The sequence below is a fragment of the Gossypium hirsutum genome, chromosome D08 (assembly GCF_007990345.1).
Source record: "Gossypium hirsutum isolate 1008001.06 chromosome D08, Gossypium_hirsutum_v2.1, whole genome shotgun sequence".
In the NCBI taxonomy this organism is placed as follows: domain Eukaryota; kingdom Viridiplantae; phylum Streptophyta; class Magnoliopsida; order Malvales; family Malvaceae; genus Gossypium; species Gossypium hirsutum.
Genome location: NC_053444.1, coordinates 65,745,408 through 65,768,549, shown reverse-complemented (window position 1 = coordinate 65,768,549; position 23,142 = coordinate 65,745,408). Strand labels below are relative to the sequence as shown.

General features: G+C 32.6%; 2 protein-coding genes and 1 pseudogene across 3 annotated transcripts; 1 reads left to right on the top strand and 2 right to left on the bottom strand.

Annotated features, from left to right (window-relative positions):
* The first annotated feature begins 1,684 nt into the window (after positions 1–1,684).
* On the top strand, positions 1,685–6,524 carry LOC107899182 (probable leucine-rich repeat receptor-like protein kinase At5g49770). Of its 2 annotated transcripts, XM_016824813.2 has the most exons (9): positions 1,685–2,111; positions 3,515–4,084; positions 4,268–4,291; positions 4,418–4,873; positions 5,069–5,184; positions 5,346–5,606; positions 5,695–5,895; positions 5,986–6,073; positions 6,174–6,524. In XM_016824813.2, the coding sequence occupies exons 1-8, from the start codon at positions 2,009–2,011 to the stop codon at positions 6,052–6,054; spliced, it is 1,800 nt and encodes a 599-aa protein (XP_016680302.1). In that variant the 5' UTR covers positions 1,685–2,008; the 3' UTR covers positions 6,055–6,073; positions 6,174–6,524. The 2 variants fall into 2 exon arrangements, with proteins under 2 accessions (XP_016680302.1, XP_016680301.1); XM_016824812.2 differs by having other exon boundaries at positions 1,690–2,111; positions 5,986–6,524.
* An 89-nt stretch (positions 6,525–6,613) lies between these two features.
* On the bottom strand, positions 6,614–9,239 carry LOC107899184 (uncharacterized). The gene is made up of 5 exons (XM_016824814.2): positions 8,760–9,239; positions 7,915–7,965; positions 7,490–7,623; positions 7,051–7,151; positions 6,614–6,961 (listed from the first exon to the last, which is right to left on the bottom strand). Exons 1-5 carry the CDS (start codon positions 9,129–9,131, stop codon positions 6,780–6,782), a joined length of 840 nt encoding a protein of 279 aa, XP_016680303.2. The 5' UTR covers positions 9,132–9,239; the 3' UTR covers positions 6,614–6,779.
* A 1,770-nt stretch (positions 9,240–11,009) lies between these two features.
* LOC121219968 (probable leucine-rich repeat receptor-like protein kinase At5g63930) lies at positions 11,010–17,545 on the bottom strand (annotated as a pseudogene).
* Positions 17,546–23,142: the final 5,597 nt, after the last annotated feature.

Sequence of the window (23,142 nt, the reverse complement as noted above, 5' to 3'; positions counted from 1 at the left end):
GTTAAAGATTGTTTCATGAAAAAAAACTGAACTGTAAAAGAGAAAAATATAAACTTTTGATTGGTGCAGGCAGTGTAAACAGAGAAGGCTATACAGTAGCGATTTTAATAGCCCAATGACTTAAATGAAAACTTTCGAATAGTTCAGTGACCATTTTATAACTTTTTGAAGTTGAGTGACCAAAACGTAAACTTACTGATAGTTTAGTGACCATAGGTGTACTTTACTCAAATAAGATTAAAATAAGTGTCTTGTTTATTTTTTAGATTTAAAAATCTTATCAATGGAGTTAAAAAGTTTGAGTATATTGTGAAGTTAAAAAGCTCTATTAATGTTGATTAATTTGAGTCTTAGTTGGCTTCGGCATTATTTTAGTATAGGAGAATGTGGATTCGAGCGTAGTGAAATACATTTAAAGGAGGGGTTATGAATAATTTTAAGGCTAATAAAAAAATGAAATAAATATCCATGCATGGCATTCTTCATTGAGCAAATTGTCTGATACATTTTTATACCATTAAAAGGCACTTTTAAGTCTAAGCAAACAATTATCATTCACTAAACCATTGAGTAAACTTAAGTTTGAAGCAATAATTTATTGTGAACATTTAAAAGAAGGAATGAACAAAAGAGTCAAAAAGTAAAAGCACCCAATATATATATTTGAACCAAAATTTTAAGTTGAGCTCCCACTTGATAATCTACAATTTGATTTATATTTATATATAGGTAAAATAGCTATTATTCGATCATATATTGAAGATTCGAGATTTTTTTTTCAGCAAAAAAATATGTTTTAAGAGACTCACTTTAAAATATATAAACTTGTTAAGTTGATCAGGATACCTTTCATCCATTTTTATCTCTATCAGAGGATAACTTTAAAATCTTGTATCCCTCTCTTCCTAAACTCTCACATTTATTGACTTTCAACACACTCTTTTCAAATATGTATTAAAATGTTCGGATTATGTGAACCGTAATTTTTTTGTGAATTAAATGAAAATCATTCAAAATTAGACATGAGATAAAACAAAATAAACCAAACAAGAATTCTTATCCTAATCTTTTTCACTGGTAATTACTAGGGAAAAACAATGATTTATATATAAAAGCGTTGTAAATTAAAATATCGAAACTTGCATGAATTGGTTTCTTTACTTGATATGTTTAGGCGTATTCGGTATTTATTATCTTGGTAAAAATATTACAAAGGTTTACTGAAAAATTAGTAAATTGGTTCTTGAGTGAATAAAGTAGCCCTTCCATTAAAATTTGGTATTTATATATAATGTATAATAACAAATTTTGATATAAAAATTTATTCAATTTTTATTAAAATATTTTAAAATACAATTTTTATATAAAATTTTTAATAACTTTTACAATCTTCCAAATGATTTTTTTTTTAAATTCTAACAATTTTTTAATTTTTAAACAATTATATATATTTATATTTTATATTTTTAAATATTTTTAGGGTTTTATTCCAAATGATTACATCATCATGAGGTCAACATATGCTATGTTCCAATTTGTTATTGGTTAGATATCTCAGTCGGTTTTTTATTAACATCCAAGAATTGAACCGGGCTGGAGGTGGTTCAGCAGAAGAAGCGGGGATGTGATTTAAGATTCTATGATTGGATTACTCTGATGAATAGATAGAAAAAAGAAATCGTCAAATGGGAGTTAAATTCAAGGAAAGTTTTGTATATACAATGAATGTTAGACTTGCAATGTAGATGAACTGATAAAATTCTTTAAATGGTGAACATTCCAAGGTTTTGTAAAGTTAGCTGTAAGAATCCAGCTACCATTAAAGAATATCCAGCCTTTTAGATGATAATCACTAGGGAAACAATGGTGTATAAATGAAGAACATGATGTTCTCCAATGGAAAAATTTTCAGCTTTTTTCCCCCTCTCTTTCATATACTGTAATTATATCTTTCTTCCATGGTGTATAAATCTTTATAGGGTCTACCATAGCAGGAAAAAAAGAAGAGATGAAAACACTTTATACATGGCTGAAACTTGCCACCTTGTGCTGCATTTATTGCTTCTTTTTTATTGCCTTTGCTTTTGCTGCTCCTTCACCAGATGTTGCAGGTTAAATTTCTCTTTTTACTGTTTTAACTCTTTTTACTGTAATCCATGTGTTTGTTTTTTTGTTTAAATGAAAATTTTGACCTTTTGTTTTGGTCCTGGATTTAAGCTTTGCTTTGATGATTTGATAAAAGATGTTGGGTTATGATAATTGATTTGTAGACATTAGAAATTGGATCCAAATTTATTGAATGCTATCTCTTAAATGTTGATGTCATGAATAAATTTAGGCCTCTGAGTTTCCCATAGTTTCAAGAGAACAATTTAAGTCTACTGTCAATTAATATCAGTTCTGCAAAGTGCACTCATTTGTGTGTGGCGACATATTATGTCACAATCTGATTCAGATTATTGGGCATGAACATATGATAAAAAATCATAAGCCAAAATTGTCTTATTTGGGTCACAAACCCTCAAAGTGTTGTCACCCTTAAGTGCACTTTTAAAGTTTTAATAGAAATTGTAGATGGTAGAATCCAAAATTATAGGTCTAGGGATATAGATAGAAGTTGTAGATAGTAGAATCCCAAATTAAACTTGTCAAATGCCACTTTAAGGTCGCTCATTAATCATTTGAGTTAAAATATCGAGATTCATCTAGTTTTTAGATAATAAATTAGGGTTTTTTAAATCTTTTTTTTTTCTTTTAAATAAAAGAAATTAGAGTCTACTGACATGAAAAGAAGTAGTAGATGCTAAATTTGTTGAATGCCACATCTTAAAGGTGATTTCATGAAATAATTAAGTTAAAATCCAGATACACTTGGTTTTTAGATAACAATTTAAGTTCACAAGGTTACTTGTTTTTACAAAGAAAGTGGGACCCTAAAGACAGAGGAGAGAAATGTAAATACATAAATTCAAACCCAAATTTACTAAATGTAACCTCATAAAGGTAGCTATAAGAATTGAGTTACATTCAAGGTTGACATTGTTTTTAGATACCAATTTAAGTCCACATGAGCTGCTTCTTTTAGTACAAAGATCGTTGCAACTTAGATATAGGGGAAGGGTCTATTAAACATCACTTTTTAAAGGTGACTACATAAGTTAACAAAAATAAACTCTATGTTGACTGTGTTTTTAGATAACAGTTAGGGTTACCTGAACTCGCCTTATACTTTACTTAGACATTGTAAGCCATTTATTTCCTTTCTTCTTCTTTTTTTGGTGCTCAAACAATTTTGATTGAAGATAATAACAAAGGTTTTGCTAAGATGGTTTTGGAGCATGATGCCTGAAAAAATAATGTATAGAATTAGAAGGTAAAAGCCATATCTTCAATCTTACTTTGTTTTATGATTTTGGCTCTATCAACCGTAGATATTTATTATAATTGATTATGACAGACGTGATACAAAATGTGTCTGTCGGTGCAATTTAACAAAGAGGCTATTTGTTTGCAGACTGTTCCTTGAATTTCACTTCATACCCTTACCTACCAAGTGGTAACTGCATTGGTGAAAATGGGAAAGTCATCTTATGGGGCAGTATATCTTCACATCTTTGCTGTCGAAACGCCCTCAATGCCTTGTTTCAAGTTCTTGCAGTTCGAGCTAATCAAATACCAGACAGTATCATCTTCATTGGACAAGATTCATGGAACCAATGCAATTCTCCATTTCCATCACAACCATTAGTTTCCCTACACTCTTGTGGATTTGACAATTTTTACTCTGGCAGTTCCAAATGTTCAAACCTATCCCTGTCACAAATTCAGGGCAGTCCACCTTACTTGGAAGCAGTGAAGTTATGTTCTGACTTAAGTTCTTCATTTGACAACACCTGTAAGAACTGCACTGATGCCATAGAAAAGGTAGCTGAATCTCTGTTGGCACTAGTTCAAAGGCAAAAGGATCATACTGAAAGAACATTATGTAGTTTAGCTGCAGTTCTTTCGGTTGCTGCTGCAAATGTTACTGATAGCTCTTTTGGTCCAAATTTGTTTAGCTGTATGTCTTCTTTAGATGATTTTGGTAAGGACCATAACTTGTTTAGAATCCTTTTTTTGCCTTGCATTCAAGTCTATGTTCCAAGGACTCACTAAATACCTGAAAAAACTCAAAAACATACTCGTATCTGATACTTACAACTGAGTCTGAGTAACATAGGTGTTCAGGTTCCCTAACCCTGACTTTGAGCTTTTCTTTGCCTAACAGATCCAGGCTATATCAAACTCAAAAGTAAGTTGATTTTCTTATCTCATCTCTTGCAGCTGTTTGATTCTGTTCAAGTCAGGTATTTAAATTATGGTTGCGGTTTAATCTTGGTGAATATTTTATAAAATGCTCACTGAAATAATTTTATAGGGAACCTAGCAAAAGCACTTGTTGCAGTCTTTGTAGCAGTCATGGTGCTGATTTTGATCCTAGTCTTGGTAAAATTTGTGACCCTAAAGAAAAGCAAGATCCAAAAAAGGCTTCCAAAACCACTGCTACCAAAGGACATCAATAACTGGTCTTGCCTCTACATCTTCTCAAAGGCTGAGATTGAGAAAGCTATAAGCATTAACAATAGAAAGAAGAGTTTAGGCCGAGGGAGTGCCGGCGAAGTTTTCGAAGGCAGGTTGCCTAGTGGACAAGTTGTGGCCATCAAGCAGATAAAGAAAGGCAACTCTTTGGATTCTTTCACTAGGGAAGTTGCCGGTCTATCCCGGATTCGGCATCCAAACCTTGTGTCTTTGCTCGGTTGCTGTATCGAAGGTGATGAGCAGTATTTGGTCTTGGAATATTGTCATTCAGGGAATCTTGCTGACCATATCCTACGTAAAGTTTTCTTGCAACCATTACATGTTTGTTCTTTCTATCTGTAACTTGCTAATTTTCTATCCCAAATTGCAGTTTTCGTGCTTTAAGAAGGGCAGTGGCATTACAGATGCCGGGTTCAGGTCTCAGATCTTTTGAATGTCACCGTTTAAGAGTGGAAATTTGTAAACTGACCGAACTATGTTTCGTTTTCAGGGAAAGACACTGTCTTGACATGGGAAAAAAGAGTTAAGATCCTAAGAGATTGTGCACTTGGGCTGAGGTATCTCCACAATTACATTGATGGATGCATTGTGCATAGAGATATTAAGGTAACACAGATCATAACCTACTAATCTGTCTCTACGAACTATGCTGCTCCGATTTTTCATTTTCACACATATTCAGACGTGAGTATGTATGATTCTGACATCCGAGTCCGAGTAACATAGTATATGATAATTGTTCCTAATAGTGAATGCTTGTCTTATAGCTCACAAACATCCTCTTGACCGAAGATTTGGAGCCTAAACTCTCAGATTTCGGGCTGGCAAAGATGCTAGGAATGGAGGAAAGCAAAGTTTTCACTGATGTTAGAGGAACAATAGGTTATATGGATCCAGAATATATGAGCAATGCTAAGCTAACCTGTGCCAGTGATATCTACAGCTTTGGCATTGTAGCCTTGCAACTTCTTTCAGGACAGAAAGTTTTCGAGTTGGATCTCGATGCCAGTGAACAACTTACACGAAAAGTAGATATTTTGAGTCTTTTAGTTGTCAATATTCACTGCAATTGATTGCCAATAATAAGTGTCATTTAAATCCAAATACTTGATGTAGGCAAAGGATGTGAGCATGGGAAATCGTCCATCAACAGATTTCGAAGATCCGAGGCTTCATGGAAATCTCAATAGGAAAGATTTCGAAGCCATTTTACAAATTGCAGTACTTTGTGTTGCCAAATCGAGTAGGGGCCGACCACCTATCGATGTTGTTTTTGATGAGTTAGAGAAGGCTTGGAAAAACACAGTGGCTGACATGGTTTAATTACCTTCAATCCCTTTCATTGTTTACATCTTATATATAGTTCAGAGCCGAATCACGTATTAATTCGTTGAAATATGTATACAGAAAATGAGGAAAGAAATTGGTCCATCAGCAACACCACAGTCAAGGTCCATGGAAGTGACTTCATTGTGAATGCAGAGGTTTCGGAAGGGTAATTCGGATACTTGCTTATAATAAAAGTTGTGGTAATATTATAAAGATGGAAATTAGGAAAAGTTATTTTCTTCATTAGACATTTTTGTGATTCACAGGAGAGAGTGAAGATTAAAAAAAAAAAAAAGAGTTTCAGAAAGAAGGAAGAGGTCTTTGGTCCTTGTAAGAAACTGGGAAGATTATGTCAATTACTAGTGAATATCTCATTGATGCAGGCATATACACACACACACATATATTTTATATATATATATATATATAGAGAGAGAGAGAGAGAGAGAGAGAGAGAGATGTGTATATTTGTTGATTTTCTGGTTTTCAAGCTAAAGTTGATGTTTTAAGAGGAAGATGTTGTGAAATACTATGCAAGTCTATTAAGCTATGCGAGTTTTGCTGAAATATACTGTATTGTATTTCTTCTCTTAAAATATAGTTTTTTTTAAAGTGTCCAACTGCTTAAGAAACCAAATATTCATAAATTAGACTTAAAAATAAATTCATGAATTAGACTTAAAAGAACAAACTGGGGAAAAAAGGGTTAATTTCAAACCACAATATATTCATTAATTATATGCAACATATTGAACTTATATTAGTGTATATTTTCCGACATATTATATGCTGTTGGAAAATTAAACAAGTTCGGTCCCAAGTCTTAGCTCTTTATGTACACAGACCATCAGTGTTGAGAAGCAATGTAGTCCTTAGATTTCAACTCGATCAATGACACTATCATCGTCATTCTCTGACTCAGATTCTCCTCGATATATGATATTCATGATCGTCTTTGTGGCTTGGCCGACGGCATGAGAAGTTTTTCTAGCAGCCCCGGCAACAACGGGTTGTATAGAGATGATAGGTAGACTAGCCCTTTCCTGAATCATTGCTGGGTATAAGAGGAAATGGGGTTAAATAAAATGAAACCAATACCGAGCCTTTATGTCGGGGCGGTTCAAGAGCAAGTTTTGAACTTACACATAGTCTGTTGGTGGGCAAGCGAACCGATCTGTCGAATTCCAGCTTCAGCGGCCTGCACAGCTTGAGCTGATTTGTTCACACCATCGGCTATCTCTTGGCTAAGTGGCAATTGCAAACCAAAAGCATTATACTATTGTGGCATCGGAAAGGAAACAGAAATGTCAAAAGTTGACACTTGACATCATATTTATGATTCATTTAAGTCATTACATCTATCAACTATAATATGCTATGACTATGCAACAAAAGGATGAAAATATGAGTGTGTCAGTGTCGGATATAGGTATGTGTCTGACATGAGCATGTTCAATTTTCTCTTAATTTTTTCTGATCATATCCTCATAACGATACTCCCGTACTTCAAGAAAAATAAAGACTCAGAGCAAAACAGTGCAAGAGTATACAACAAAAAAGACAAAGAAGATTTAATTGTTACCTTAAATCACTTAGTTCCAGTGTAAGATCACTGATTTCCATTCCCGAAAGCCTAATCGCAGCCATTGTACTGGGAAGTTCCTCCCGAGCCGTATCTGCGAGCTTGGAAAGAGAAACTGCAGCTCTTCTCATGGCCTGCAAAACAGGAAACAATCGAAATAAATTTACCAATTATTAAATGCAAACTAGACCTAATCATTGTATCGAATCCGAAAACCTATGCTCAATTTTATCTCAACTGAAGCATTCCTTTCTTTGATTGAGGCTGACATAGACTTCCTAATTATCGCATAAGGGGTAGTTTAAAATATCAAGTATAGTAGGCATATGCCAAAATCCCCATGAACAACCTTGAACTAACTCATCACTGTTAATTAGCATATCAAAACTACGACAAAGTTACAAATATGATGTCAGAACACTTACAAACAGTGTAGGAACAGCTGCAATGACCAGACTTGTAAACGCCAAAGAAGCCTGCATGTATCCAAGTGATTGGTGTCAACCAATCCGAAAATATAGAAAATTGAAACACCAAACATAGTACTTAATACCAATGCAAAACACTTGAATTTCTACCACTGCCTGCCTATAGAAAGAATCTATCTGATTTGCAGTAACAAGCCAAAGAAAACTGCAAAAAATAAAAATTATCCAACAAATTGTTCAAATACCATATGCATCCAACAAAGTGCAAAAAATTGATTATAACAATGAAACTATAATCAACAAATGCAAAAAGAAATGATACATGAGAAAAGTATAGACTATCCTATGTTACTAAGACTCGAACATGAGTGTAGGATACGAATATGTTTCTAACACGAGTAAGTTCAATTTTTTCCAAGTTTTTATGTGTACTTGGAGGGTTCTAAAGAAAAAATTGAATAGTGGGAACGGCATACTATAACCAAGTTACTATTCCAACATTATCAAACATCAATTTCATATACATATATATATATAAGCTACATGCAAACAAGAGATGCTTATCAAATTTTGAAAATATCCATTAAGCAATAAGAAGCACTCACATAAAACATGCCCAAAACCAAGAACTGCCCTTAAACAACCTCAAAATAAGCACTAAATAATCTCAAAACATAAAAGAACAATCCGTTTACACTTTACAGAACATATTTAGCACACCTTCCAAGTAATGAGACTATCAATCAAATATTCTCTCTCACACATACGCACATATATAGCATGAAAATTCCACATACACACATATATAGCACACAATAACCTGAAAAGCCTTAAAACCATACCGTACAAGCAATAAAAGTGAACAGATAGAAGGCTTGATCACTCAAACTCATCTTTTGAGTTGGAATAAAATTTGGGACGACTGGATGACCAATCCCCACATTGTAATTCTCATTGGATTCTCCATCAAGATTAGATTTTGAGGTTTGGGGCAATCCATTGGACTCCAAATTGAACTCCTTTGTAGTTGAACTAGTATAAGGAGTGGAAGAACAAAGTGGGACGAAACAAGAAGAAGAGGATCTTGAAGAAAAGGGAAGAGAAGAGGGTGCTTTCAAAAATGAAATTTGGGCTTTTGTCTTACCATGGAAAGAAAGGAATTGGAGTGAAGAATTTGATGTGGGGTTTGCGTTTAAGAAGAGATTTTCTTTCATTTGAGGGGATTTTCTTGAAGAACAAACGGTATTTTTGAGTTTCGGGAAAAAATGGATGAGGTGTGAATTTTTTATTTTTAATAGAGGAACTGATTTTTTTATTTATTAATTTTAGGATAATGTTGTCTGTCCAACAACTGTTAGTACATTTTTGCTTACTTTGCTTTGTCTTGTCCGAACCTGAAATTCTTATTTTTTTATAGCTAAATTTACTCTTTAATCCATAAAAAATTCGAATTTAATCATTAAATTTTTAAAAATAGTCAGATCATTGGATTTTAATAAAAATATTAATTAAAATGTTAAATTCTTAAATATGACAGCATGCATTATAATCTACATGTATTTCATGCGCTTTTTTTTTAAATTTTTAAGACTTCTTAAGAAATTTAAATTTTTTTAAATATTTTATAATTTTTTAAATTATTTGTTAACTTGTGTCATGTCAACATCAAGTACATAAACTGCCACGTGAGTTGGTACGCCGACATCGTTAAAATTTTAATATTTTAATCAACATATTCTCTATAAAAAATGATTTTGACTTATTTTTTAAGTTTCAAATTTAATTAAAAATACAAGTTAAATTGAAAAAAGATCTAAATTTATGGTGGCTAAAATAATTTAAAATTCTTTAAATTTTGAAATTCTGATTTATGTTCTAATACATTCTTATAATCAATACATGATTGAATTTTTTAGTGTACTTATTTTTAAATTTTTACAATAAATTTTTAAATTTTTTTTTAAAATTTCATATCCGAATCAACTATAAGTAGAATCAAGAATTATAAAATACAACTTAAAAAATGGTTGAAAATTCTGAACATTGAATTTATACTTCAACTGATATTGTACTTATATTATTATAAAGATTGGGTCTCAACTAAAATAAATTATTAAAATATCTTTATTTTAACAAAGTGAAATATTCATTTAAGAGCTATTTTGTTTTTTTATATAAAATATAAAAAAAATCATAATTATAATCGGATTTGAATCCAGAGCACCAAACAGTCAATCTCCCGACTTCACCATTTCAAGTAAAATAATATTTAGTTTTTATGTGAATTCTTAATAAATATATTATATAAATATATTCACCCACATCGCGGGTGTGTCATAATCTTATTAATATTGTCGTCAATTGAGTTAGTGTCACGAGTCAACTTCATATACAAATTCATGATTTGTCAACTGGTCTCTTTTCGAAAGCAGTGCCGCAACAATTTGAGAATTTTCTTGGCCATTTTGTAGACTATGATGCAGCTGCGGTCGCTAAGGAACTTCGTGCCCAAATGCATGTGCGGGTTCACCTTGATGTTTGAGTTCCGTTGATGCAACAATTCGAACATTTAACGCTATTTTGTTTTGTATGTGATTGGCTTGGTTATACGAGCTTCAGTCACACGACAATGTATAGCAAAAGCCCTAGTGATCCGAGAGGCTTTATCTTCGTTGAAATCTTTATTGATTATAGAATCAAATTTGGTTCTGTAATTCAAGATTGTTATTGTGTTGAAGTATTTTTTTTAACACTTGTCCTTTTTTTAGATTAGCCGGGATGCTACTAAGGAAAGCGGCTCATCTCCTATTTAGGGTAGCTTTATCTAATTGACACGCATGATTAGAATGGATATAATTATGGATGTATGGGATAAGCATGCTAGCTTAGATATAACGCTACTTCAATTTGTTGTTATTCTTTACTTATTAATGAATTTATCTTTAAAAAAATTATATGTATCAAGTCAATTACGTACAAGAAATCTATATTTTTAATATTTTTATTAATTAATAGTAAATTAATTTGAATTAAATAATAAATATTTATTTTTAAAAATTAAAATATTACTATTAATATATAATATTTTAGGCTCTCAAAATAAAATTAAATAAATAAGTAATCTAGCCATTACATAGTTGAATTATTTTGATCACTTCTATTAAAATGTCAAATAAAAATCTAACACGTGTTTTTCTTTTATCTTTCCTGATTCTTCTCCTTTTTCTTCTAACCCTAGTTGTCGCCAATCAAAGAGCTCCACCACCAATGCTACGATGAACACAAAATCACTATCCAATGATAAGTCTTCACACCCTCGATCTATCTTTCGGTTTAGATTTTCCTAAAAAGCAACCAAAACCTACAAAACCTCAAGCCAAAGTTCTAAGCTGGAAACTTCAATCCACCGACGTCCACAGATGGATCATCGCGACCTCGAGATATGTTGTTCTCTTCAACCCCTTCTCTACCTTCACCATTCAGATTATTGAACGGAGCTTCGATGCCCAAATAACCAATAAGCTCTAAAAGACAAGTTTTTCTCTCTATGCTTTTTTTCCTTTTTTGTTCTTTCTCTAATTTTTGCTTTGCATCTAACTCTATCTCTTTTGCTTGATTTTTTTCCATCCTTCATCCATTATAGAGGCTTTTTTGTTTTTGTTTGCTTTTTTCGATTGGTGGTTTGATGGTTGCTGGTGTATGTGGGGTGAGGATTGCTCACAATCTAGGTTTTTAGTTCTTCCCGAGTCAATCATGCTTTGCTTCTCCGAGCTTCATCTTACTTTCTAGAAAGTTCACTTAATATTGGAGGATTGCTCGCGAAAATGAGCAAGGCCGTGGATTTTAATAAAGATGGAGATAGTGACCATTTAATTCTAAGTGCATATTAGGATTGTCGCCACCGCCCTCAACATTTTGCCGTTAAATTCGATGAATGTTTGCGGTGCAATTTTAAGGCTAGGTGAAAATACAATATTTTATAATTTAATTTAATTTAAATTTATGAAAATTTTAAAATTACCTACATGTGTGGAATAATTATTTTATAAAAATTACTTCAAGAGTGGGGATTAATTCAGAAAGGAACTCAACCCCAAACCAAGAACTTGACCTTTGCTAACGGTATCGAGAACTTATTGACTAAATAAGCTAATATTTTCTTTTCTTGATTCATCATTATGCAAATTTTGAACCAACATTGAGTTAGCATACAAATAATCTATTTGTAGATAAATAATTTTTTTATATAATATTTTAAAACAGAAACATAAAAGGTGACTTTTTCTCAAAACTAAAGTATCATCATTAACAACAATAATTAATTCCCTCATCACTAACAGTAATTAATCCCGAGTTGTTGAATTCTCTCTAATGAAATAACATATCACGCCAATGGAAATTTACCTGTATCAAAGTCAGAGAAATTATTATATGCCCTTCACCCACGGTTTGCCCATCAACAAACCTCACCAATCCAACTCGTTGGCACTCTTTAATCCCCAGCACTTTCGGCAAAGCTACCTTTGCTCTCCCCACCACGATGTAGCCTCTTGACGGCCCTGGATTCCCGCCGATCCGCATAACTTCCAGACTCAAAAACTTATGTTCCGATATAACAACATTGATCAATGGGATATTAAATAGTTGTTCCCATATAAATATCGGATACCCTCTACTTGCACCAGTCTCGTACTGATCTGAAGGGTTAACCCAAAACACCACTCGATAATTCCTCCAATGAACTTCCGAGTACACGCTCGATGGGTCAATCTCTTCTGCATAATGGATGTGCATTTGTAAAATATAATTTTTTTTAACGAAATTTGGGTCTTGTATTCTCCTTATTTTTTGGGTTGAATCTAACTGAGGCATTTTGTTTTTGTGCTCGATTTCCTTTTTCTCCTTCTCCACCTATAAAAAAATGAAAAAAAAAAACTCAAAAGAATATTGGTTTCTTGTGCATGAAGTAAGAGAGAAAAAATTTGTCAGACAATAAAATTTACCTTTTTGTTTAGGTTCAATGTAAACATGGTTGAACTTTGAAGAAGAAATAAGAAAGATGAAAGCTTTAATTTTGTGTGTTAATGGAGATTGGGCGGCGAGTTTTAATTATAAATGTGATATAAAACAGTTTTAGTGAAAAAGGAACTCTTTCTATATATGGAATAGATTAAGATTAGATTAGATTACATTAGATTAGATTAGATTAGATTAGATTAGATTTAATAAAATAAATAGAGTAATAATCTGACCATATAGAAAATTTTACTTATAGTCAAACTTTTATTTTATTTTAAGGGTGAGATTGCCTTTTTTTTCCTCTACCGAAAAATGGGTAAATTAATATCTATACATTAGATTAGTCCCTGTAAATTAGTCCCTCTACCGAAAAAATGCGTTTTTCCCTGTACATTTGAGTGGTGGGGCAAAATGCAATCCAGTTTCTAATATAAGGACCTCTATAATACTTTTACCGAAAAAATATTCCATTAAAATCACAAGAATTTCTCTATTTTTACAAGTGAGTTAATTATTATGTAAAGCAATTAAATTTGTGATTAAATCAAACTAATATTATCAAGAACATGTTGCAACCATATATTATTAATTATTATATGAAAGTTGACAAATTAGCATATATTTTTTCACTGTGTAAATTTTGTAAAAAAAATGATCATGGTTTAATCAAAATTATTTGCATACTAGAATATAGATTTCATTCGATTCGGTCAGTGTCATGACTCGAGGAGATATCGAACCGGCTTCCGCGTTGGTTCGACTCGATAAGCATCAGAACGACTTCCCGCATGGTTGGTCTATCAGAAGGTGACATGCTTGTGCATATTAAAGCAATTTTCATGACTGTTAACATATGACAGACGGTTCTCTCATCTCGTTGATTCAACCGAGAATCGAGCATTCCAGGTGATAGCGAGTGATCTCGGATGTAATGTCTCACCCATGTTACGAGGTCACCGCCTTGATCTAGTGGTTGAACTGGTGTTCTGCCTGTTAGTAACTCCAATAGGACAACTCCGTAGCTATAGATGTCGCATTTTTCGGTCACTTTCATTGTGTATGCATATTCTGCGGTTTAAATGATCATGGCTCATTAGCCAAAAGCACACAAAAGCTTAATGTTTGCAACATTTTCATGGAGTAAAATTTTAATTACCTGGAGCAATGTAGCCATAAGAACCTGCAATTGCAGACATTGACTTGGTTTGTGGCATATCCATGACTTTGGCTAATCCAAAATCACCGACGCGAGCTTCAAACTTTTCGTTGAGCAATATGTTATTCGATTTTATATCACGGTGAAAAATCCGAGGCTTGCAATCATGATGCAGATAAGCAAGGCCTTGAGCAGCTCCCAATGCAATCAAGAACCTTGTTCTCCAATCAAGATGGCAGGATGTACCATAAAGCAGCTCCCCCAAGCTACCTCTTGACATGTATTCATAAAGAAGGAGATTCGAACCTTGGTGATAGCAGAAACCATAAAGCTTCACGATGTTCCGGTGCCGGATATTCCCCAATGTTAGAATTTCAGCTCGGAAGCTGTTGTCAACGTTATTATTGCCTTCCCGTTGTGAAGCAAGCTTCTTAACAGCAACGGCTTGACCACTTGGCAAGACAGCTTTATATACAGTTCCACAAGCTCCCCTACCAACAACAAAGCTCTCGTTGAAATTTTCGGTCGCTGCAACCAAGTCCCGGAATGTGAATCCTTCCTTTGGGGAGAAGTAAATGTCCTTAACTTGAGTAGTTGGTGGCTTTTCTTGCAAAGTAGCAACCGTTCTAACTGGCCTTCTCATGAAATATATAATGACTGCTATTAAAACGAGAGAAACTCCACCGATAGTTGCTGCAATTATAGCAACAAGTTTACCTAATCGGATTTGTTTATCTTTCGTATCTGGCACAGGAGGGGATGAAGATAATGGTGGATTGCAACCACCAAGAGGACCTCCACAGAGACCTCTGTTCTCGATAAAGCTGCTGATAGCCATGTTGTTGAGGTGCGGTAGTGATGGTATAGGCCCCGTTAAGTCATTATATGAAAAGTCGTATCCGAATAAGCTTGGTAGGTTAGCAAAAGAACCTGGAATTTCGCCACTCAAATGGTTGTTATTAAGCATAAGGTATTCCAATAAAACGAGATTGCCGAGCTCTTGAGGGATTACTCCAGAGAGATTGTTGTAGCTGAGATTCAATGCAATTTGCAAGCCAGAGAGGGAACCTAAAGCAGCTGGTATATTGCCACTGAATGAGTTGCCCCCCATTTGTAACTCTGTCAAACGAATAAGATTTCCGAGCTCGGGAGGTATTATCCCGGACAGATCATTGTCTGAAAGCTTGAGAAGCTCCAACTGAGATAGTGCTCCAATCTCACCAGGTAAATTCCCCGTAAATCTGTTCCTGCTGAGATCGAGCCGTTGAAGCATTTTGCAGTTAAACAGTTCTGGTGGTATCCTTCCTATGAATGAGTTAGATGAGATGTTAAAGCTCGCCAATTGAGACAGATTACCGATCTCTCTTGGCAACTCTGATGTAAAGTAGTTATAGTGAAGGTGTAGCCTTTGCAAAGCTTTGCAGTTCCCGATCTCCGCCTGAATCGGTCCTCTGAAGTTGTTCTGGCCTAGCTCGATCGCAGACAGATTAACCAACTTGCAAAGATTTGACGGAAGACTCCCTGTAAGGCTGTTTCCGGTTAAAAGAAGTTGAACTAATGGTAAGCAGTTTGTAACACCGGATGGGATATTCCCGGTGAGCTTGTTTGTCCCAAGGTTGAGAAACATCAGGTTCAAGTTATGACAAAGATGTCGAGGGATCCTTCCTGTTAATTGATTGTTGGATAAATCAACAACCCAAAGCAGGCTATAAGCCCCAAGTTTCCGAGGAATGGTACCGGTGAGTGAATTGTCAAAGAGCTGAAACATGACCAGTTCTTCCAAATACTGAAACCCGACCGGAATCCGACCAGTGAGATTATTTATGGAAAGATCAAGCTTTGACAAGTTCTTCAAACTGGTAAGCTCAACAGGGATAACACCAGTAAGCTGGTTTTCGAAAAGATAAAGCAAATTCAACCCTTTTATGTTGCCAAACTCAACTGGTATTTCTCCGGTCAACAAATTCTCCGAGAAATCGATCTGTTCGGCAAATGAAAGGTTCCCAATCTCCCTCGGGATCGTTCCATTCAACTCATTTCTGTAAAGAAACAAGTGCTTGAGATTTATAAGGTTCCCAAGCTCCTTGGGACACTTCCAACAAGCTTGTTCTCATACAAAGCAAGAGTACTCAAATTCGTGCAATTGCCAATCTCTCCCGGAATCGAACCAGAGAGTTGATTATCCCAAAGGATCAACTCTCTCAAACTCGTAAGCATCCCGATCTCCGCCGGAATCGAGCCGGTTAATTCATTTTGTGCAAGACCAAGGTACTGCAAACTCTCACATGAACCTATATTCGAAGGTAAACTCCCCGTCAACCGGTTCTGACCGGCTCGAAAACTCTTTAGGCTCTTAAGGTTGCAAAAAGAACTCGGCAATGATCCATTGATATCGTTGCTATATGCAAGCAATTGTGTCAAAGAAGAAAGGTTCCCAATCTCATCAGGGAAAGGCCCTGAGAATCTATTATTGTATATCTTTAGAGTTGTTAAATATGAAAGGGTGCCTATTTCTTTGGGAATTTGAGCTTCAAATTCATTGTCATTGAGATTAAGAATCTCCAAATTTGAACAATTCCCAACCTCTTTTGGGATGTTATTGGACAACCCATTGTGAGAAAGATCAAGGACAGTCAACTGAACCAATCCACCAATGCTAGGAGACAAAGAACCAGACAGGTTCATTGAACTCAAGTTAAGAGACTGAACTACAAGGTCGTAAGAATAATAATCAATGGGGGAGCAACTTACACCATTCCATCCACATGGAGTTGGATCATTAGGGTTCCAATTGCTTAAATGATGGAACTTGTCAACAAGATTTCTCTTGATTTCAAGCAGGTATTGACCCTCTGAGTTAAGCCCTTTGGATTGATGAACTGAAAGGACATGAATAAGTACAAAAACAATGAACAACCGTCTCCATATTGATGATTTCCCCATATCCAAAGGTCTCATTCACATGAATATTTTCAAGCTGAAATCAGTATATAAAATCAAATCCCACAAACCTGAAGTTAAAAAGGAATGTTTTCAACTATCAATATATCAATACATATGGATTAAATTGTAAAGGTTGAATAGAATGAAATGCATAAATTAAACAGTAAACTGCAAATAAAACAAAAAGAACAGAGCTTGGCATACCTCTATAGAGTTCATTTCCCAGAGAATATTCACACAAGGAAAAACTCAGAAAGGCTCCAACTTTGAGTGAAGATATGAAATGGAGTTTTATTAAAGAAATGAAAAAACTATTTTTCAAATGGACTCAAAGTTGAATAAACTGAACAGCTTTTTATTTTTAACTTTATGGGATTATGCTAAAAGAAACAAAGAAAAGCCAAGGGTTTAGGATTTGTCATTGTTTACAGAATGATTTTCAGACAACCCTTTTTTGTGCTTATGAAGGATTTTTACGTAAGAAAGAGATGGTCGATAAAGCATGATCATGTTCTTCTCTATCACCCCATCACCTCTTTGCCATTATATATTTTAGTGCTCCATAAAAGCTTTAAACATGAATGTTTATTTTTTAAGTTTTCTTCCTTGCTCTCGTTCTGTCATATCTGTTCCTTTTTACACAATGACTAAAATTATTCAAAATCCTTTCCCAACCCATAAATGAAAGAACAATATGTTTCAGCGCATGCAAACTTACGTCCTCCTGTATAGACAATAATACTTATGTCGGTCGAACTAAAACTCAACCTACAATAAAAAATTTAAATATAATTTAAATTCTAGAAATATAATATTTGAGCGATCAACTTGCTTACAATGGAGAAAAAAAGGTACTATGTATATAGTCATCAGGTAGGTATAGTTAAAATTATAATTTAGGAATTTTTATATTTTAATTTATTATGTATTTACATTGAATTAGGAAATTAATATACGAATATATATATGAAGAAATCATCTCATGCAGAATGTTTTTATATTTAATACGAAAATTAGAGAAAAAAAAAACATATCCTCTTAAAATATATTTAAAAAATATAAAAAATAATTAACATGATATAAATATATATATGTAACATATTTAAAGATTTTAAAATTTATAATTTCAAATTGTGAGTTGCTAGAGATTCTTTTCAATATCAATAAGGCAACCGCCCATGTGAAAAAATTAATATTTTTCCACCTTATCTCCTCCCTATATGTTATTATTTTATAAAATCTATAATCAAGTCAACTTGTAATCAGTAGTTTGGATTTATTTAAATACAACCATTTTTTTTTAAATTTAAATCTTAATTAAGTTTATTCATACAAATACAACAATTAATCGTACTTAATTAACTAATTTATAACCTTTTTCTATATAAACAAAAATATTTAGAACATCATTCTCCAAGTTATATTTTGAAATTGGCTTAATATAACATTTAGTTTCTGACTTTGGTATTTTTTTTTCTAATTTGGTACTTAAACTTTTTTTCTCAATTTAATACCTAAACTTGACATTTTTTTCCTAATTTGATACCTAAGCTTTTTTTTAGATTCAATTTGATACTTAAATTTATTAAATGTTATATATATTACGCAAAACCCTAACAACGTTAAATTTTTTTTTGTTATGCTACAAAAATATTGTAGTGAATTTTTATATATATAAACAAAACAATATTTAGAACATCATTCTCTATGTTATATTTTGAAATTTGATGAATAAAATCCATCCTTAAATTTTTTATTCCTTTTAATCAATAGGGCCAGATATTACAAAATAGAAGAAAATATCATTTACATATTTTTTTTCATGTCAATCGAGTTAAGATTCAATCGATATAAATTAGTAAAAATTAACAGTTCAAATTTATGTGTCTTATCGACAACTGGATTAAGATTTTAATATTTTTGTAGAATTAAAGTCTAACAAATTAAAATATATATATGTAAAGTAAGGAGATAAAATTCATAATTACACCTAATATAGTAACCAAACAAAGTAGGTCCCTTTCCATGTTCATTCATTCTTTACCATCCCAAATGAAAATGGGCAAAGCCCATTGTTTATATTTGTTTATTTATTTATCTATTTTCATGATAACTTTGAATAATCTTCATTCTTTACCTTAGTCAAGGTTGAAATGATATGCTTTTTTTTTTGTATAGTTAAAGCTACATATATCCAAGATCCCCCAATTTTATACCTATGAGTTCCACTTATATAATTAAAACCATGAGTTTTCAACTTTTATATATTTTTACTGATTGAGTCTTAATTTGATTGACATGAGTATTATTGCCATGAGTTTTAGAACTATTCATAGTCTCTCCCTAACACTTAAATAGGAGGATAATGCGCTGAAGCGCATTTGAACTCACGTCTTCTTGTACTGACAACAAAGCCTATATCAATCGAATTAAAACTCAATCAACGGATCACATTTAAATTTAATTATAATAGTATATATATTTTTAATGGAGATTTAATTATAAAAAATAAATATTTATTTATTTATTTATATATTTAACCCCAATTCAATAACCCTTCTCACTAAATTAATTAACTAAGATAGTCATTGGAACCAACCAAACTAAGTCAATTCGATTATTTTGGTTATGATATCATAATAAACCAGTTATCAATCATTTTTCATTAGACTTGGTTAAGTCGATTTTCAATTTTTTTTAGGTTAATTTTTTTATTAGTCTTTATGTGTAAGTCGTATATTTAGTCCATGCACTTTAATTTGGTTATTTTTATTTCTTATACTTTTCAAATTTTAAAATTTTAGTCCTGAGCAAACAATAGTTGTTACATTCACTAAGTTTTGTTATTTTCAAAATTTGATGCGACAAACGCATTATCATATATATATAATGTCATTTCAACTTACTATTTTCACATTTTCTCGTAAAAAAAAACCTAGTTAGTGATTTAAAAACTAGCGTTTGCATAAGACTGAAGTTTTAAAATTTGAAAAGTATAGGGACTAAGAATTGTCAAATTGAAGAATACTGACTAAATCTATACCTTTACGTTTAGTACACGACTAATAGCAGAATTTAATAGAGATTTAATCGCTAGCATTTGGGTCAAGACTAAAATTTTAAAATCCGAAAGTATAGGGACTAAAATCGATTAATTCGAAAAATATAGAAATTAAAATTGACCAAATTAAAGTATAGAGCCTAAATCCATTACTTATGCATAATATAAGGACTAATAGGAGAATTTGACCATTTTCTTAAAACAATATTTAAAAGTTCTTCTTCTTTTTTGTTCGAAATATTTATACTCTGAGGAGTGAGATCAAAGCTATCACATCTCTCCTTTATATCCAAAAACTACACTAACAATATGTTTAATATTTTTTTCGTACATATAAATAAAATATTTATAATAAAAGAAACCACTCAAATTGGTTTTTGTATTGTTTCAGAAGTTGTCTTCAAATTGACTAGTTATTAGGCAACAACCAACTTATTTGATCAAGTCCATCCCAATTTTAAATAATTACTATTGATTTTAATTTAAGAATGGATACATATTTGGTCAGTTCTTAGTTCGATTGGTATAAAGTAGGGCATAGGTTTGAGTGTGTTGAAACGCATTATCATCTTATTTATGAGTGGGTAATTCTAAGCATTGTGTCAAAAAAGGAACAAATGTGATCAAAACTTATAATAAGATCGTTTTAAAAAAAATAAATAGATATTTTAATTTGAATTTGAGAGTTGAGAGGCTGGTATCTCTATATTTAATGCTTATTAATTATAAATAAATAAATAAATAAATAAAAACTCAACAAATTTGCATTACTTTTTCTCCCACCGCAACAAATTTATTCAAGGAAAACAAATATCATAGAAATTTCTTGAGTCTAGTAAGGTTCAAAAATCTAATTAATTGCCCATTAATTCTTTGAGAGCACTGAATAAAAATATTGTTGACACCATTTTTTGATGAAATAAAAAAAAAAACGGGGTCGACTTGGGTTTTGAAAAATGAAAACGAAAACGGGAGTCGCCACCAATCCTTTTTGATAAGGTGTGATTGGATCACCTTGAAAATTGGTTGTTTTAATAAATGATTTGATTTTATTAAAACAACGGTTTTGGTCTACGAAATTCAGAAAAATGGGTTCGGGAGTCGGTTACGTACAAAGAAGGATTAGCACCCTCGTAACGCCCAAAATTGGTACCTAGTTGATTAGTTAATGTCTTAGTGTCGAAAATTGAAAACTTTGAAGAGATTTAAAATACGATCCTTTATTGAAATGTTGAAAATTTTAGAAAAATGACATATTTCACGTTATTCAAGAAAAAAAATTATATCCAATAAGTTAGAACACAATGTCTTGAATTCCCGATGCGCGAATGAATGCAAAAAAAAAAATTTACTCATTTAAAAGATATTTAGCTATCTCGGATTTAAAAAGGGGATCATGCCCAGTAAGTTAGAACACGATCTTTTCCTAATTCTCGAGATCGTTAAAACTTGAGTTTGAAAAGATTCATGCATTTAGATTTATTGTGAAAATCAAAACCCAGTAAGTTAGGGTACGACCTTCTCGAATCTAAACACGAGATTTTGCTTATTCAAAAATCATAATTTAAATAAAATCACAAAATAATAAAGATAAAACACGATGTTAATATACATAACAAAACAAAAATGAATATGATGATGTAAAAATAATACGAATAATAACAACACAAATGAGATACGTAAATAAAGAGAACAAATCAATTATGAAAAACAAGTAAATAAACAAATGGAATTAAAGCATTTTAAATAATAATGAATATATAAATAAATGAATAAAGATTAAGTGAAACAATAAATACAATAAAGAAAATAAATAAATAAAAATACGATAAAGAAAAGAAACACGAAGAAAAAAAATGAGAATAGTTTTAAATAATAAAATATCACCAAACTATTTACCTTAAAAGAAATTAAAATATAATGATAATATAAAACCAAGAATATATAAAGAAAAACGGTAACAAAAAAAATATCAAATTTGTTAATTTTAATAATAAAATAACCAAAATAATAAAAAAGGACTAAATTGAGTTAAAAAAATCATTTGGGGTCAAATCACAAATACATAAAAGGGGAAGGACCACATTGAATGCGCGAATAACAAGGAGGGACCAAAAGGGGAATAATCCCGTCCCTCCAAAACGCACAGCTTCAACGTGGATCGGACTGAAATCTGAAAGAAATTCCAGGGCCAAATTAAAAAATAAAAGAAACTTGATTGCAAAAATATTTAAAAGCGGAAGGACCAAAAGGGTAAATAACCCAAATCTAAAAACACGCGGATCCTCCCCACAGGGTCGGGTCACCGCGCGGGTTAGGGCCAAAACGGCGTCGTTTTGGCTCCTGAACCCTAATTACAAAACGGTACCGTTTTATAAAGTTTATTTAAACCAAAAGTTTTTTTAGCCTCATTTTCTGTTTTAACTCAAAAAAAAAAACAAAGAGAAATCCTTCCCCCCCTCTCTGCCTTCTCCGGGCGTTGCAGAATCCGACGAGAAACCGCCATCGGTTTCGCCGCGGGCGGTGGCCGGAGGTACCCAAAAATTAAGCTTTTGAACCCCGTTCTCGATCCCCTTTAAAAATAGTCCCCTAGACCCGATAGGCCGAAAAAGGAGGGGTCTTTTGTACCCTTTCAGTCCGATTCCAATACCGAAAAAAGTCTTCAGTGACGGCTTTCGAAACCAGCAGGTACTCACCCCTTTTATTTTTCATTTTTATATTTGAAAAGAGTGATAAAAGACAACCAAAAAAAATCGAAAATAACAAAAAAATAATTAAAGAGATGCGCAAGAATAGAAAAAATAAGAACACTGGAGTCAACCTTTCTTCTTTTTGATTTGGATCTCTTGTTATTAACTGATTGTAAAAAATATACAGAGGTAGTGTTTGGCTTTTATAGCCAATTTACAATGCATTTTTGTTGTATTTTTTTACTGCTTTGCACTGTTTGTTGTGTGCTTCTGCTTCTTTTTCGTCATTTTTGCAGGAGTAGGTGGTAGTGGGCGACGACATCAGAAAGTCGAGGGTTAGGCGCGGCAGTGGCATG